Source organism: Phacochoerus africanus, chromosome 15, assembly GCF_016906955.1.
Source record: "Phacochoerus africanus isolate WHEZ1 chromosome 15, ROS_Pafr_v1, whole genome shotgun sequence".
In the NCBI taxonomy this organism is placed as follows: Eukaryota; Metazoa; Chordata; class Mammalia; order Artiodactyla; family Suidae; genus Phacochoerus; species Phacochoerus africanus.
The window spans coordinates 39,809,248-39,826,128 of NC_062558.1; the positions used below are offsets into that span (position 1 = coordinate 39,809,248).

The window sequence follows — 16,881 nt, forward strand, 5'->3', positions numbered from 1 at the left end:
AGATAAGCCTACTAAGACTACCCAGTAAGGCAAGGGATGGATAATATTTATGCTCTAAGTACTGATGAAATGAGCTAATATATAGACACCCTCCCTTTCCCATCTCCCCATCTCACATTCTTTATCTTGATGGCCATGTGCGAATTCTCAGATTCTGTCGGTTCTCTATTGAATAATCAATCTCTCCTGAAGTAGTTCTAATGCCTCCATTTTGTGTGTGTGGCACCAATTATCAAGGACTCTAATTAAAATTATCCTTGGTACTTTTTGTGATAACTCGCAAGTTTCTTATGACAGTTTTCTTCATTTTGGATCCAGGGGTTCATTTTGCTTCAGTTTATCTGGAAATTCCCTTAAAATGCATATTCTTGTTTGATTCCAGGAAGCCAGTTAGTCCACAGCCTTCGTTACAGTCTGATTAATAGCATCTGAGCTACATTATTAGTAATTTGATGCTAAGAAATAGAGGGAAGAAATCCACTTGATGTGTTAGGGAAGTTTTTTTTTTTTTTGGTAAGCTTTTTATTTTTTCTATTATAGCTGATTTACAATGTTATGTCAATTTCTGGAGTTCCTGTCGTGGCGTAGTGGTTAACGAATCTGACTAGGAACCATGAAGTTGCGGGTTCGGTCCCTGCCCTTGCTCAGTGGGTTAACGATCCGGCATTGCTGTGAGCTGTGGTGTAGGTTGCAGACGCAGCTTGGATCCCGAGTTGCTGTGGCTCTGGCATAGGCCAGAGGCTACAGCTCCGATTTGACCCCTAGCCTGGGAATCTCCATATGCCTCGGGAGCGGCCCAAGAAACAGCAAAAAGACAAAAAAAAAAAAAAAAAAGAAAAGAAAAAAGAAAATTACAATGTTATGTCAATTTCTGTTGCACAAGGGAAGATTCTTATGTGGTATATGCAAATCACTACAAACTGAATTAGAAACAAGATGTGTCTTAAATGAAAAATATTTGATGCAAAGAGCCTCTGATGTATGATAATCTAGTTCTGCCCAATAGCCCATGTTTCTTCAATTCAAGACCCTAGGCTTTTAAATGATGATACCCAATGAAGGTAACCATGGATGTGCTGCCACTTTTCTTTCTTCTCACAATTGAGGATTAAGATGAGACCACTTTTGGGGACTGAACGAATTTAGTGTGAGTTCTTCTTGTCATTTGACTTATTCTAACTTCCATAAAACAGGGGGTACTTTTTTTTTTGGCCACCCTGTGGCATATGGAGTTCCCAGTCCAGGGATCAGATCCCAGCCATGGCTGCAACCTATACCACCTATGTCGCAAGGCTGGATCCTTTAACCCACTGTGCCAGGCTGGGGATTGAACCTGCACTGTGGCGCTGCAGAGACACCACTGATCCCACTGTGCCCCAACAGAAACTACACGACAGTAAATACTTAATTCTTTGGAAGTGACCCTGTTTTAGGTAGATGAGAAAAAACTAGAACAGCTAAAACAAGTTTACTAGTGAGAAGCATCCAAAAAGATATTTCAGAATTTTCAATTAGAATTGAAATAATTAGTAGGGGAAATACTGAAATCATTGGGCCTAATATGTACTTAGTCTTTTGTCAAATGTTTAGGTATCTATGCTGGTTATGGGCAGATGTTTTAAGTCTGAACATTTTAATCTAATTGGTTTGAATTGTTAGCCTGAGCTGCCACAAACTGTTGTTCCGTCCAATTCAACAGTTTTGTTTCCAGTGATTTTAAATACCCAATCTGGCTGAAGTGGGGGAACATAAACAATTTAAGATTTTATTTGCCAACTCTGTTCAACATAAGCTTCTTTATGTAGGTGCAGTCAGACATATTTTAGGAGCTGCAATTTGGTATTTTCAACTAGTTAAATATGAAAGTGTGGATGTTACCATAAAGCTTATCACTGCAGATAATTGCTTATCACTCCTGAGAAGAAGCCGGGAGAATGCTCTCCCACTCTGCTTTTTAAAAATTTGTAATTACTGAGTAACTGACAGTGACAAAGTGACTTAGATGGAAAACAATCCTTTTCTAAAAAAAACTTTCAAATTGGACCAAATTTTTTTTTTCATCTTTTTGCTATTTTTTGGGCCGCTCCCTCGGCATATGGAGGTTCCCAGGCTAGGGGTTGAATCGGAGCTGTAGCCACCGGCCTACGCCAGAGCCACAGCAACGCGGGATCCGAGCCGCTTCTGCAACCTACACCACAGCTCATGGCCACGCCAGATCGTTAACCCACTGAGCAAGGGCAGGGACTGAACCCGCAACCTCATGGTTCCCAGTCGGATTCGTCAACCACTTCGCCACAATGGGAACTCCCAAATTGGACCAAATTTTTAATTAGCTATCTAAATCCAACTCTTAAAAAGCCCTATCGGAATATATTGGTAAAACTAAGAATCTGTTATATGTTATCTCATGGAGTATGGAAAATAATTATACTGGCATTCAGTTTCAAGGACCAGAAAATGGGCAATACATTTTACCACCTGCAATCAGTCCACTTGGATTTGAACACTAGAGGAAAGTAATAAAGGTAGACCTTGAGCTGGGACTAGTTTTCACAGCATTACCAGGAGTCTGTTACTCTGGTAGAGCAGAGTCCATACCACCTTAGATTAAAAAATAAATTCAAAGGAGAAAACAGGTCATAGGCCCAAGTATAATCTGTAAAAGAAAACTGAATGGCTTTAGGTCCACTTAACCAAAACACAGAAACTTTAATTGGATCAGAATTATACCTGTCAAGAACCTGGGCAGTATACTCTTCTTTATAGCACCAATTGCCTCTGAGTGTGGATTTCACAAGCCATCTGAGTAACTGCTTCAGCTATACCTGACTGGTTACAGAGATGTCCCAAGTGTGATCACAACAGCATTGGTACCCAGGCACATTCAGATTTGTTTAGTGCCACTTTTCCTAGCACTCCATTATATCCCAGGAGGGTCTCACAGCCAGCAGGTAACTGAGCCCTCCCACTCCCACCAAACCCTAGTGTGCTTTATCACAGCTCCTCCTTCTCAGCCCCCTTCTTCTGGAAGGCAGTCAAGATGTTTAAGCTCCTCTGGAGCTCTTCCTTCTTCCCACTGCTCATCTTGTTCTTCTCAATCAGCTTGGTGATTCGGGTCATCTCTGATGCTGGGAAGTCCTCACCTTGGTCTAAGATCTTTCCCATGATCTTAAGGTACTGCTCTGCCCACTTCTTCTCAGTCTCCTTCACACTTTTGAGGTTGTCCTGCCCCTGCCTCAAGAGGGCCTGGCGGGCTTCCACCCCAGAGGCCCTGATGAACTCCCCAGCAAGGGTGTCATATGCAGGCAGGCAACCAGGCATACCTAGGTAGATCCCATGTCCCTTTAGCCAGCGCTGGATGGCTCCAACTTTAACTGCCCCACTATATAGGATTGGGTTCTCAAAGTCCCCATCCCGGAAGAGGTAGAAGACTGGGTAGTTCTCTTTGTCCAGCTTGTATTTCTCACTCAGCTCCATATTCAGCTTGTCACCGTAATCTGTGAACAGAAACCAGAAATGAGAAGCAAGACCATGAGGAAGGCAGGGTGGGAAATTGCTATGAGTGCTATCTGAGCTGATGGGAAGAAGACTCTTCTTAGCAGTTTGAATTCCTCTTCTTCTACTTCCTAGCCATGTGGCATTACTTAACCTCTCTGAACTTCATTTTCCTCATTTGAAAATGGGAAATTCTGCATATTTAATATATGCCCACTATGTGCCAAGGACAGTTCTAAGTGCTGGAGACTTAGTTGTGATTGAGCATATCAAGCCTCTAACCTCAAGGAGCTTATACTCTTTGAAGGGTAAGAAGAGAGATAATAAATGAATGTACGTGATTAGTGCCATGATGACACTAATCAGGGTGACAGGACACAGTGCCTGGGTAAGAAGGCCTACTTCAGGTGGTCAGGGAAAGCCTCCCTGTGAAGATGGCATGAGCTGAGGAACCTGAATATGAAGGAGCCGGATGTGTGAAGATGTGGGAGGAGTGTCTCTGGCAGAAAGGACTGCCAGTGCAAAAGCTGTGTATTGAGGGATTACAAAATGTAGCCTGGCTGAAGCTTCGTGAACATGTGGTAGATAACGAATATAGTCCCTACCACATAAGGGGTGTTGAGATGACTCCATGAGGCGGTATATGCACTTAATCTGGCAGAGTTAAGTGTTTAATATGTGGTAGTTGTTAGTATTTGCTATGTCCTTCCCAACAGGCAGTAGCAGCCCCAAGGGTTGACACTAAGACAACTGGTTTCTTATACCTGGCCAAGACCACCTGTTACTGGGTGGTAGTATAGAAGTTTGGAGTTCTAATCCTAGTTCTACCACTTTATACTCTTGAGCAAGTTACTCTAAACCTTTTTTTTTTTTTCATTTGGGAGGCCACAGAACTTCCTTCAGAGTTTGTCATTAGGATGACATACTTGCAAAGCACTTAGCACAAAGGCCTGGCATAGAGTAAACATTTGAGAAATGTCAGATCTTGCTGCTATTATTATTAAAGCTCCAAAGAAGTGGACTCATGGTTGAATCAGAATTGATGAACTGCCCTGGAGAAGTGTGAGAGCCTTCTCTACTCAGGACCAGACTTAAGAGCTTACTAAGAAAGTGAGGCATCTCCGCTGGGAGGAAGCTAAGAGGGAAGAACCTGCTGCTTTTGGGAATACACACTTAGGTGGATCTCTGAATAAGCCCCTTCCTACCCTGTGGCCTGAGACAAGTCATTTAATAAGTTCCTTGAGCTTCGGTTTTCCTCAAGTATAATATGGAGATAAGGCATCTCACTTCTCAGGGGAGGTTCAAATGAAAATTACAAATGCAAGGTCTGTGCACATCTTTACAGACTAAAAAAACCACTATATGTTGGCAATTTTTTTTTGTCTTTTTGCCATTTTTTGGGCCACTTCCATAGCATATGGAGGTTCCCAGGCTAGGGGTTGAATCAGAGCTGTAGCCATCAGCCTATGCCACAGCCACAGCCACAGCCAAAGCGGGATCCGAGCTGCGTCTGAGACCTACACCACAGCTCATGGCAACGCCGGATCCTTAACCCACTGAGCAAGGCCAGGGATTGAACCCACAACCTCATGGTTCCTAGTCAGATTCGTTAACCACTGAGCCAGGATGGGAACTCCAGGTTGGCAACTTTGTTTCAAAGTTGTCACTATCATTAAGAGCTGTCCTTGGTTTAGCAGCTCTGGAGGTTTTGAACTAAAGCCCAAACCCAACAGTTTTGGTACAAAAGAGCTGAAATGAAGATAGAAGAACTGACTATTTGGTGGGAGGCAAGACATGTACCCACCCACCTTTACCATCAGTCCCCTGTGAGAGCTTTAGGTTTTCACAGTAAGTTTGATGTCAGTGTATGGTGGAGGGTGAAGGGTCATGAATTTCCTCTCTTCAGGCACCTGCAAGGCTGAGCTGAGGTTCTGTGGTCACACAATCTGCTCAAGCCAAGCTTGCCACGGGTACCAGATTCCTTGAGAAGACATGACCCAATTTACAAGCCTCATGTATGGCTCAGACGGAAAGATGCTGGGTATCCCCCTTACAAGTGGGGAAATAATTCCCAGTTTCCTCCCTCTCTGCCCTCCCCAGTCATCCTGGACTTGTTCATACCTGAGATCCCCACTTCTGCCACCAAGAGATCATCGCTGGAAGCTGAGTTTTCAGCCAGACGCTTGAACTCATCCTGCTTCTCACCATAGGGATACTGGGTGTCAAACTTCACCAAGACAAACTTGCTTTTGGGAATGACCTGAGGGCAGACAGAGCTGAGCTAGTGGAGGGTTTCAAGGACCTTTGGGGTAGTTCCGTTTCCCAAGGGACCCCTGTTTAAGAAACAGTGGAAACCAAGCCCACAAGGGAGACAAGCTCTCATACACTAAGAATCATCCATTCATTCATCCACTGATTCATTTAACAATCTAGTGGTGTCTATGTTCTGGGCACCCCATTAGGTACTTGCTCACACTAATCAAACTGTCTGGAATAAACAATGCTCTAAATGTTCTAAGGCCTTCAGTGACCCTTTTGATAAGGGTAAGGAAACCCATCCTTAGCCCATACTATGTTGGCCCTGTCATCCATCATCCCAGGGGGACTTTCTGGGATGACCACACCCAACCAACCATCTATAAAGGAATCAGCATCACAGAGGATGCTTTCACTAGGGGCCCAGAGTTTGAGCTCTGCAATTTCAGGGCTCAAAGGAAGTAGCTGAGAAGAAGTTGCTGACAGGCCAGGCTTGGGACAGTGTCTCCTGCCTAAACCACAGTTCCCTGTAAGTTAGAGCTCTAGGACCTAAGATTGTCAGGATCAAGACTTTTATTTATTTATTTTTGCTTTTTAGGGCCACACGTGCTGCATACAGAAGTTCCCAGGCTAGGGGTCAAATTGGAGCTGTAGCTGCCAGCCTACACCACAGCCATCAACACGGGATCCGAGCCATGTCTGTGACCTACACCACAGCTCATGGCAACACCAAATACTTAACCCACTAAGCAAGGCCAGGGATTGAACCCACATCCTCATGGACACTAGTCAGATTTGTTACTGCTGAGCCACAACGGGAACTCCAAGACATTTAATTGTGGTAAAATTTGCATCACGTAAATTTGCCATTTTAAAGTGTATAATTCAGTGGGACTTATTACCTTAAGCATGTTGCACAACCATCACTAACATCTAGTTTCAAAGCATTTTCATCTCCCGAAAAGGAATCACATATCCATTAAGCAGTCATTCCTTAGTCTTCCTTCCCCCTGCCCCTGGAAATCAGTAATTTGCTTTCTGTCTGCATGGATTTGTCTACTCTGATGGACTCGTATAATATGTGACTTTTTTGTGTCTGGCTTCTTTCTCTTAGCATCATGTTTTTGAGATTCATCCATGTTGTAGCATGTATAAGTATTTCATTTCTTTCAATGGCCAAATAAATGCTCCGTTGTAGGGATATATTTTGTTTATCCATTCATTAGCTGATGGACATTTGGGTTGTTTCCACCTTTTGGTTATTTGTGAATAGTGCTGTTATAAACATATGTGTGCAAGTTTTTATTTGAACACCTGTTTTCATTTCTTTGGGGAATATACTTAGGAGATGAACTGTAGGGTGATAGAGCAATTCTATGTTTAACTTACTGAAGAATTTCAAGGACTTAATTTTGATGGTTTCTTCCAATGCACATATTTTACCTAATAAGCAGCCTCTGGTCAGCAGCACTGCTTCCCTTTCTCCTACGACTTTTATTTTTCTAATCAGAGTCACCACTGCTGATTAATTTTTCATCATAGGCAATCACCTGCATAATTATGTTGTTATCATTCCAATTTTTGTTAGTCCTTCTTCCTTACTGTGTGCTGATGGCCATCTTGTTTTAGGTTTTAAAAAATATTTAGCAGTGCCTGAGGACACAGGGAAGAGGGATAAGGGACCAGAACAGGTAATCTTTAAGTGGTCACTGACCCCAAAAAGTCTGAGCTCTGGGGCCTAAAAGCAGGGAAGGCTTAAAATATAAATCAGATCACATCCCTCTGGCCCATTTGGCCTTATTTCAGTTTAACACACCAAAATTATTCCATTTAGAGCCTTTTCATTTGCTGTCTCAGCTGGCTGGAGTGTTCTTTCCTCAGTTCTTTCCATAGTTGTCTTATCATACCAAGTTCAATTCAGATGAGCTTATAACATGTAATTCTGCTTCATTTCCATTGTACTCTATCATGCTAAACTTAGGCTACTTTCTTCACTGCATTAGTCACTCTGTGAAATCCTTACTGACTTGTTGTTGGTTTCTTCCACTAGAATATATGTTTATGAGAATAAAGAACTTGTATGACCTGTTTTCTGCTGTTATCCTTAGTGCTCAATAGTGCCTGGCATGTGGTAGATGGCCCAAAAATATCTGATAAATGAATGAGACTAGAGCAGGCTTTGGTAGCAGGTGCTACATGTCAAGCGGGAAAAATTTATTTATTTGCTTTTAGGGCTGCACACACAGCACATGGAAGTTTTCTTGCCAGGGGTCAAATCGGAGCTATAGCTCCTGGCCTACACCACAGTCACAGCTACACAGGATCCGAGCCGTGTCTGTGACCCACACCACAGCTTCACGGCAACGCTGGATCCTTAACCCACTGGGAAAGGCCAGGGATTGAACCTCAACCTCATGGTTCATAGCCAGATTCATTTCCGCTGCACCATGATGGGAATTCCTTTCTTTTCATTATTATCATTTTTTTTTTTTTTGCTTTTTAGGGCGATACCCACAGCATGTGGAACTTTCCAGGCTAGGGGTCGAATCAGAGCTATAGCTTCCAGCCTACACTATAGCCATAGCAATGCCGATGCTTAACCCACTAAGCAGGAAAAATTTTTAAAAGCACAACACAGGATAACCTACCTTCAAGGGGCCTACATTTATATAATGGAATAATATTAAGAATCATAATATTAATAATCATAATGCTGAAACAGAAATGAGAGGACTTCATCTTATTTTTCACTATTCTTGGCTATGGACAGAATGGTTTTGAATGGCAAGCATTTACACAATGAATTTTCTCTTGTTCTTTTACTCAATCTGTACCTAACTGCTTTAGAAATTTCTTTCCTTTCTTCATCCTTAAAAAATCAGTTCCATGTAACCTACATTTAGGCAACTTACTTCTTCAATGTACAGATGAATTCATTATTCATTCATTCACTGAATAAAAAGGTGCTAAGGATCTCTTATATGCCAGGCACTGTTCTAAGTGAATACAGCAGTAAAGAAAACAGCAGGTATTTATTTTTAATGATGGTAAGAGCAAGAAACAAAAAAGACATTGGAAACCACTGAAAGGCAAAACACAGAACAAGACCCCTGGAAATGGAGCTAACACTAGTTAGCTCCCCTTTTGTTCAATGGTGATGGAAGAGAATGAGATTTATAAAGGGCTGGAGAAAATGTTTGTTCATTCATTCAACAAATTATTTTTGAGCATCTTCTATGTAAAATGTAACCTGCTAGGCTCCACAGATCATCAGTGAAAAAGATAAAGTAGTTCTTCACAAGTATATAATACTCTAGTGTGAGAGAGGAATGATACACTAGACAAGGAAAAAAGGTCAGTAATGAATGCTCTACAGTGAAATCAAACAGGGTTTTGTGAGTGGCACTTAAACTGGGGGAGGGGAAAATCTGAGAAAGTAACATTAAAGGCAAGCCTGAATGATGAGGAGCAATCAGCTTTTCAAAGATTGAGCAAAGGTGAGTTCCTGTTGTGGCTTAGCAGGTTAGAACCCAACTAGTATCCATAAGGACTCAGGTTCAATACCAGGCCTCTCTCAGTGGGTTAAGGATCCAGCCTTGCCATGAGCTATGGTGTAGGTTGCATCACAGCTCAGATCTGGTGTTGCTGTGGCTGGGGCATACACCAATGGCTGCAGCTCTGATTAAACCCCTAGCCTGGGAACTTCCATATGCTGCAGGTTTGTTAAAAAGAAACGCCCTTAAAAAGAAAACAAAAACAAAAAAACAAAGTTTGAGCAAAGAATGTTCTAGTCACAAAGATCTGCCAGTGCAGAGGGCCTAAGGCAGCACAGTAATGAGCTAGGAATTGCCAAAGGACAGATGTGTGATACCTGTGGCTGGAGCAGAGAGGACAAAGAGGAGAATGGTTAGGAGATTAGAAGAGAAGGAAGCAAGGCTCAGATCATGTAGGACTTAGGGTACTGTGTAAATACCCTAAGCTCAAGAGTAAAAGCAGGGAGGCCACTGAGGCTATTGTGGTAGCTGTAAAGATGGAGACGCAGCAACAGTTTAGGAAATACTGCTACCATTACAGTGCAGTTTCTCCCTGAGTCACACTTGGTTTGTCACGTTATCTCATTTTCACCTTTGGGTGGTAGGGGTGTCACTTTGCCAATAAAGACCTCCAAAGGGCTCTGCTGTGGCATGTGCCTGACAACCAGCCAGCCAACCTACACTTTTTTTTTTTTTCTTTTTAGGACCGCAATGCGGCATATGGAGGTTCCCAGACTAGGGGTGGAATTGGAGCTGGAGCTGCAGCTGCCGGCCTATGCCCAGCCACAACAACGCCAGATATCACGACACCAGAGCTCACTGGCAGCACCGGATCCTTACCCCACTGAGCGAGGCCAGGGATCGAACCCACATCCTCTGGACACTAGTTGGGTTCATTATCGCTGAGCCACAATGGCAACTCCATACACCTACACTTTTACATTCTTGAAAATTTGCCTTGAATGAGCCACAGGTACCAACTCCAGGAACAGGAACCCTTTCGAAAAGGGGAAGAGTTCAATCACTTGAGATAGATAGATACTTCTTGGTTTCACTTCCCAGCAATGAGCATGGACTAAAATAAAACGCCTGGTTCTCTCTCAACACTTAGCTCGCCCGTCTCACAGGTGAAGTTAAGGTGCCAGTGGGTGAAGAAAGGTGAAAGATCAGGGGACTGGGACTGCATTCAGCTTTCCATATTTCCACCTTCCACGTACCGAGGCCAGGACCCCAATTCTGTGAATACGGAGGTGGGGATTGTAGCTAATCCTTCCAAGTCTTGACCCGATTTTGCCACTAGGCCCAAGACATTCACTACAGAGTGGTTGAACCGAAGCTTATTCTCAGAGCTTGCACTTTTTATGGAGAGGCAGACTATCTGGACAGTGGCTGAAATCCATGCCAAGGAAAGAGGGGCGCTGAAGTGCAGGTTAACAAGCAGGGCTTCCACCCCTGCCCAACACAGTGGCGTCCGCTTCGAACTGCCCTCCAGGTTTCTCTACTTTGGACCCGAGGATTGGATCTCACCTGGCACCTCCCTCTTCCCACAGGTGATGGGAGGGGGCACCCTGCTCCCTCAGCTGCACCTCTGCAGTTCTTTTGCAAAGGAGGAAGCAAGTATAAATATTGCAAAGGCAAAGGTGCGTGGTGACCATGGATCATGCATGCTCCAAGGCCAAGATATGGCCTCGGCCCAAAGTCCACTAGCCCTGCAAGGCGGTGGGAACCCACGAGATCATTGCTACAGACCACCTCCCGCCAGCTAGCTGTACCCAGCGTCCCCCACGGGTGGGCGCTGCCCTGGGAGCTCTGGCTGCACCTGCGCGCGATGTCCCCCGCCGCGTTACCTTGTAGAAAGTAATTGTATCCAGGGGAAGGGCGCCCTTGGTGTGCAGGCCGCTGCCGCCTTGCGGAGCAGAGAGAAACAGGAGGAACAGGAGAAGGGGAAACAGTGAAGAGAGACAAGCAGCGTGGGGAATGGCGGAAGCCATAACGCCGTATTCTGGCAGTAGCTGCTGAAGCAGAGGAAGCGCGGAGTCGGGAGTCACGTGTCTAGGAGGGCCGACTCCGGCGCGCGTACGTGTACAAGCCGGCAGGCTCTCCGCGGCCTAGGGTGAGAGGGTGGGGCCTCGTGAGGGGAGAGGGGGGGAAATGGAGCTGCTGCGCGTGCGTACTCGGCGAAAGCCAGCTGGGGCCTAGGGTGATTGGGCGGGGCCAAGTGGCGGGGAGGGGGTTGATAGTGTGGGGCGTGTGGGGGAGGGGCGGAGGATGAGGGGGCGGAGGAGGAGGAGGAGGAGGAGGAAGGGCTGCCGCGCACGCGCTCTCTGCGAGGCTTTCAGCTGGTCTGCCCCTTTCCCGTCATCCTCCGCCAGAGGAGTGGCGCGAAGCGCGTGCTCGGCGTTTTTATGGCCCTTGGGTCGCGTCTTTCCTTCTCTTCGAAGATGACGAAGCCGGCCGGCATTTCTTCTTGCCTTTGGCTGGGATGTGCTACTACCTTTGGTTAGTCTGTCAGGCCGTCTGACTGTGCTGCTGCCTCTTAGTTGGCACGGTATTATGTTCATTCAGTCATATTCGGCTCCCACCCTTAGGCGGTAGCTGAGCTGGTGTGGGAGACGAGGCTCTTGTCAGTTTGGCTGTCAGGGCCTCCCCTACCCCTGACCAGCCCTATATGAGGCTTACTCTGTGGTGCGTGCTTCACCAGGGAGGCTCCAGGCTCATGAAAATAGGCTTCCCTTATTTTTAAAGTCCTAATAATTCTGTTGAACAGGTGTTTGTTCAGCATATAGTTTATACTAGATCCCAGGTTTGCTTGCAGGAATGCAGAATGGAGATGAATGAGACCGAACTCTGTACTGAACGAACTCAGTGGTGGGGCAGGAGGAGTCATGGAAATAGTAAGAGAAACGTTACAGTGTAATTGGTAGAAAATAAGACTGTATTACAGGCTCATGAAAGCATAAATGGTAATTCAGTCAGTCCCGCTCAGTAGTGTCAGGGAAAGTAATAGACAGGAGGTGACTTTTGAGCTGGATCTAGAAAGAAGAGGAGGTGTTTACTTACAAGGCAAATAGCAGATGATGGTTCTAATAAGGGGGGGGGGACATGATGAATTTGTGAATGAACTGGGGCACGTGGTGAAGGGTCTTATCAAGCGAAAGGGTTTGGAGCCACCAGAGGTTTTAACCAGAAGAATGACTTTAGATTTGCTGTTACTTGGGAATAAAGAAGATGGATGTGAAAAGAAGGGAATAAATTGTGTAATACTTTATAAGGAATTTAGCACCAAGTAGACCATTACATGTGTCTAGTAAATGTGTTTTAGAGAGGTTCAGAAAAATTTATTGGAGTTTGCACTAATAAATTATTAAAGGAAGACACATAGACAAATGATGGAAGTTAGAGGAGGGGATAATTACTGTGAGCTAAGATGGTTAAAGAAGGCTTCATGAAGGAGGTGGAAATGGAGTTAAGCCTTGGAAAGAAGATCGTTTTGGGTGGAGAACAAGTAAAAAGGAGCAGAAGTGGAAATCATCAAGATGCTTTGGGGAATGATCAGCTTGGCTTGAGAGAGTTCTCAAAACAGTAGGTAGTAAGACAGTTTTAAGCCCAAGTAGGAAAAAATCTTGAAAATGAAACTAATTTATGTTTTGCCTTGAAGTCAATAAGGAGCTATTATCCATTTTGAGTATATAAATGTTTTGAGTACATCTATTTAGTATGATCGATCAGGAGGGACTTTCTAGTCATGACTAGTTTATTTATTTTGCTTTTTAGGGCTGAACCTGCAGCATTATGGAGGTTCCCAAGCTGGGGTCAAATCAGACCTACAGCTGCCGGCCATGGCCACAACCACAGCAACTCAGGATCCAAGCCTAGTCTGTGACCTACACCACAGCTCACAGCAACGCCGGATCGTTAACCCACTGAGCAAGGCCAGGGATCAAACCCACAACGTAATGGTTCGTAGTCAGATTCATTTCTGCCGTGCCATGACTGGAGCTCCTAGTCATGACTAGTTTAGAAGTAGGTTTTGAAAAAGTGAAAGAAGTGGATTGGTTGGAGAGGGAAGGGAAATACTGGTACTTTTGCTAGGAATTGCAAAAACACAGTAATTGTTTCAATTCTTCCCCCCCCTTTTTTTTTTGTCTTTTTGCCATTTCTTGGGCCTCTCCCGCGGCGTCTGGAAGTTCCCAGGCTAGGGGTTGAATTGGAGCTGTAGCTGCCAGCCTACACCAGAGCCACAGCAACGCGGGATCCAAGCCGCGTCTGCTACCTACACCACAGCTCATGGCAACGCCGGATCCTTAACCCACTGAGCAAGGTCAGGTATTGAACCCGAAACCTCATGGTTCCTAGTTGGATTAGTTAACCACTGAGCCGCAATGGGAACTCCTCAATGCTTCCTTTTAACAGTGCCCTATTCCTGTCACGTTACCTCATGATATAATCTATTCTTGGTTTCAGGACTTTCGACAACAACAATCTACACAAATAAGCCAAGTATAACTCTCCATATTTAGGAAGTTGTAAAATCACACAATTGACCCTGTTATGGAAAATTAAAAGGCTTACCCTGGGTATTGTATGGAGGTAGGAAGGCGTATTACTTGAGTGTGCACATGACTCAGGCTAGCAGCTGGAGTCAGGAGGCAGGAAGATGGCTGGCATGATTTGCTAAGACAACTAATATATAAATTCTCTTATTTTTTTTTCTAAAGTCATCAAGCCAGTGAGTCCCCAGTCTTACTGACCTCTTTGCTGTTTCTCATATGTACAAGGTATGTTCCTGCTTCCGAGCCTTTATACTGTCTTTTTCTCTCTCTAGAAAACTTTTCTTCAAGATGCTCATATGGCTGGCTCCTTTATTTCCCTCAAGTCTTTCCTCAAATGTCAGCTTCCTAAGATCTACCCTGACCATCCTTAAAAAAAAAAAAAACACTTCCTTCCTGATACCTCCCTGTTTTCCATCTCCCTTCTCTGTTATTTTTTCTCCATAGCTCTCTTCAACTTAACACACTGTGTAATTTGCTTTTTTTTCTTAGTTTCTGTTTCCCATGAGGGATGGGCTTGTTTTTGTTTTGTCTGTTTGCTTCACTGTTATATCCCCAGCATGTAGAATGTTGTCTAGCACATGGAAGATGCTCAGTAAATACTTGTGCAGCGAATGAATGAATCAGGTCAATGAGAGAGGAACTGTTCTGTGGCTGTCTCTCAAAATTCCATTGGTCCTTTCTGCATTCCCTTCTTAAATCACATATTATTCTTTGGAGCTCTCCCATCCCTTAGAGCTAATTTCTTTTTCCTGCAAGATTTTGTTAATGTCAACACTAGTTGTTTTGACATAGTTGTCTTGTTAAGTGTTAAAACTTAAAGCAGATTTCACATTAAAAATTGTTATAGAGGAGTTTCCTGGTGGCTCAGTGGATTAAGGATCCAGCATTGTCACTGCTGTGGCTTGGGTTTAATCTTTGGCCTGGGAATCTTATAAAAAATTGTTATAGAAGGAAGATTTACTCCACAGTATGATTTTATCCAAGCCCCATCCTCCTTTAGGAAGTCCTTCAAGGAGTTCTTGTCTTGGCACAGCAGAAACGTATCCAACTAGGAACCATGAGGTGGCGGGTTCAATCCCTGGCCTCTCTCAGTGATTTTAAGGATCCGGTGTTGCTGTGAGCTGTGGTGTAAGTTGCAGACGTGGCTCAGATCTGGCATTGCTGTGGTGTAGGCCAGCAGCTGCATCTCCAATTGGACCTCTAGCCTGGGAACCTGCATGTGCCACTGGTTTGGCCCTGAAAAGACCAAAAAAAAAAAAAAAAAAACCCAAAACCAAAAAAGTCTTTCAATATTTAATAACTATTTAATGAACATCTTTCATGCCCTGTACACTCTTCTAGGGGCAAGAGTTACACTGATGAACAAAATAGGTGTGCTTCCTGCAGTCCAAGTGGAGAAACCAACATTAAATAATTATACAAATAAGGAGTTCCCGTCATGGCGCAGTGGTTAATGAATCTGACTAGGAACCATGAGGTTTCGGGTTGGATCCCTGGCCTTGCTCAGTGGGCTAAAGATCTGGCGTTGCTGTGAGCTGTGGTGTAGGTTGCATCACAGCTCGGATCCCGTGTTGCTGTGGCTCTGGCATAGGCCGGCGGCTACAGCTCCGATTGGACCCCTAGCCTGGGAACCTCCATATGCCACGGGAGCGGCCCAAGAAATAGCAAAAAGACAAAAAAAAAAAGTTAAAAAAATAATTATACAAATAAATATATAATCACAAATTGTGATAATTTCTAAGAAGAAAAGTTGAGGGCCTGTGAAAGAATATGATGAGGGCATTTATTTGCATCGAGGTGCATGGAAAAACGTCTATAAGCAAGTGTACTTAAGCTAATATAAGACCTAAAGCATGAGTAAGAATCAGCTCTTAAGGAACTTACACTTGAATGACGTGACAAACATTAAATAATTATATAAGTAAATTCAAATTGCAGATCACTATATGTTAGGGAGCATTTTAGGAAAAGAAAACAGTATATGCAGAGGTTCTGGGATGAGAATGAACTTGAGCTTGAAATATTTGAGGAACAAAAAGAACCCCACTCTGGGAGTTCCCTGGTGGCTCATCAGGTTAAGCAGCCAGTGATGTCACTGCTGTGGTATGGGTTTGATCCCTGGCCTGGGAACTTCAGCATGCTGTGGACATAGCCAAAGAAAAAAGAATTCTACTCTGAAATATGTCTTTAAAATCATCAGCACAGGAGATTATCTGATCAGGGATGTAGGGATGTTTACCATAGCATTGTTTGCAGAAGGAAAAATACCTTTAAAAAATTAAGAAAAACAAAACCTGAAAACAACCTACATGTTCGTCTTGAGAGGAATTACTGCATAAATTATGTGAATATTATAAAGCTGTCAAAATGGGTTAGAACTATTTTTATTAAAGTGGAGAGATATCCATGTAATAGAAAAAGCAATGTATAGAGAATACATGATCCCAGTTTTAAAAACCTACCACCATAACAACAACCTCCCTATATGTTTGGGTATGTTTTAATGAGCATAACGATGTGGAGAAATATATCAGGCTTTTTGCATTGGTTACAGTCCAGGGGAGTGGGGAGAAACAAGATACTAACAAAAGGAAAAAAAAGTTATTCTGGAATATATGTTGAGTGAAAGTGTAAAATATTAGCTGTAGAATTACTATAAACATGTAAAAATTATGCATGAGGACAAAGACAAAGTAAAAATAATAAATAAAACTTAATTTTTATGAGATTAAAAAACTCAGATTTTAACATCCAAGGTTAAGATCATTTCAGCAGAGATGCTTTTCTTTCTTCTTTTGTCCTACTTTCAATTCATGTTAATTGTGTTTTTTTTTTTTTTTTGCTTTTTTAGGGCTGTACCCGTGGCATATGGGAGTTCCCAGGCTAGGGGTCCAATCAGAGCTGCAGATGCCGGCCTATGCCACGGCAACAGCAACGGTGTGGGATTCACACATCATCTGTGACTTACACTGCAGCTCATGGCAATGCCAGATCCTTGATCCACTGATCAAGGCCGGGGATCGAACCCATGTCTTCGTGGATAC

At 43.7% G+C, this 16,881-nt stretch overlaps 2 protein-coding genes across 2 annotated transcripts in view; one reads left to right on the forward strand and one right to left on the reverse strand.

The window, feature by feature from the left end:
* Positions 1-2,684: 2,684 nt before the first annotated feature.
* Positions 2,685-11,437, reverse strand: ERP29 (endoplasmic reticulum protein 29). Its single transcript, XM_047761538.1, has 3 exons — positions 11,132-11,437; positions 5,617-5,755; positions 2,685-3,497 (listed from the first exon to the last, which is right to left on the reverse strand). The coding sequence occupies exons 1-3, from the start codon at positions 11,273-11,275 to the stop codon at positions 2,995-2,997; spliced, it is 786 nt and encodes a 261-aa protein (XP_047617494.1). The 5' UTR covers positions 11,276-11,437; the 3' UTR covers positions 2,685-2,994.
* A 223-nt stretch (positions 11,438-11,660) lies between these two features.
* Positions 11,661-16,881, forward strand: part of TMEM116 (transmembrane protein 116) — a 105,821-nt gene continuing 100,600 nt past the window's right edge. The window contains exons 1-2 of the mRNA XM_047761977.1: positions 11,661-11,783; positions 14,003-14,062. Of these exons, the coding sequence (XP_047617933.1) occupies positions 14,054-14,062 (9 nt within the window). The 5' untranslated portion in view covers positions 11,661-11,783; positions 14,003-14,053. The remainder of the gene's footprint in view (positions 11,784-14,002; positions 14,063-16,881) is intronic.

Bases quoted from the DNA above. Each gene is read 5' to 3' on its own strand.
- ERP29 (XM_047761538.1), bottom strand. From the start codon at position 11,275: ATGGCTTCCGCCATTCCCCACGCTGCTTGTCTCTCTTCACTGTTTCCC. The intron at 5,756-11,131 runs GTAACGCGGCGG...GTCTGCCCTCAG, and splicing joins ATACAATTACTTTCTACAAG to GTCATTCCCAAAAGCAAGTT. The intron at 3,498-5,616 runs GTATGAACAAGT...TTCTGTTCACAG, and splicing joins GGCAGAAGTGGGGATCTCAG to ATTACGGTGACAAGCTGAAT.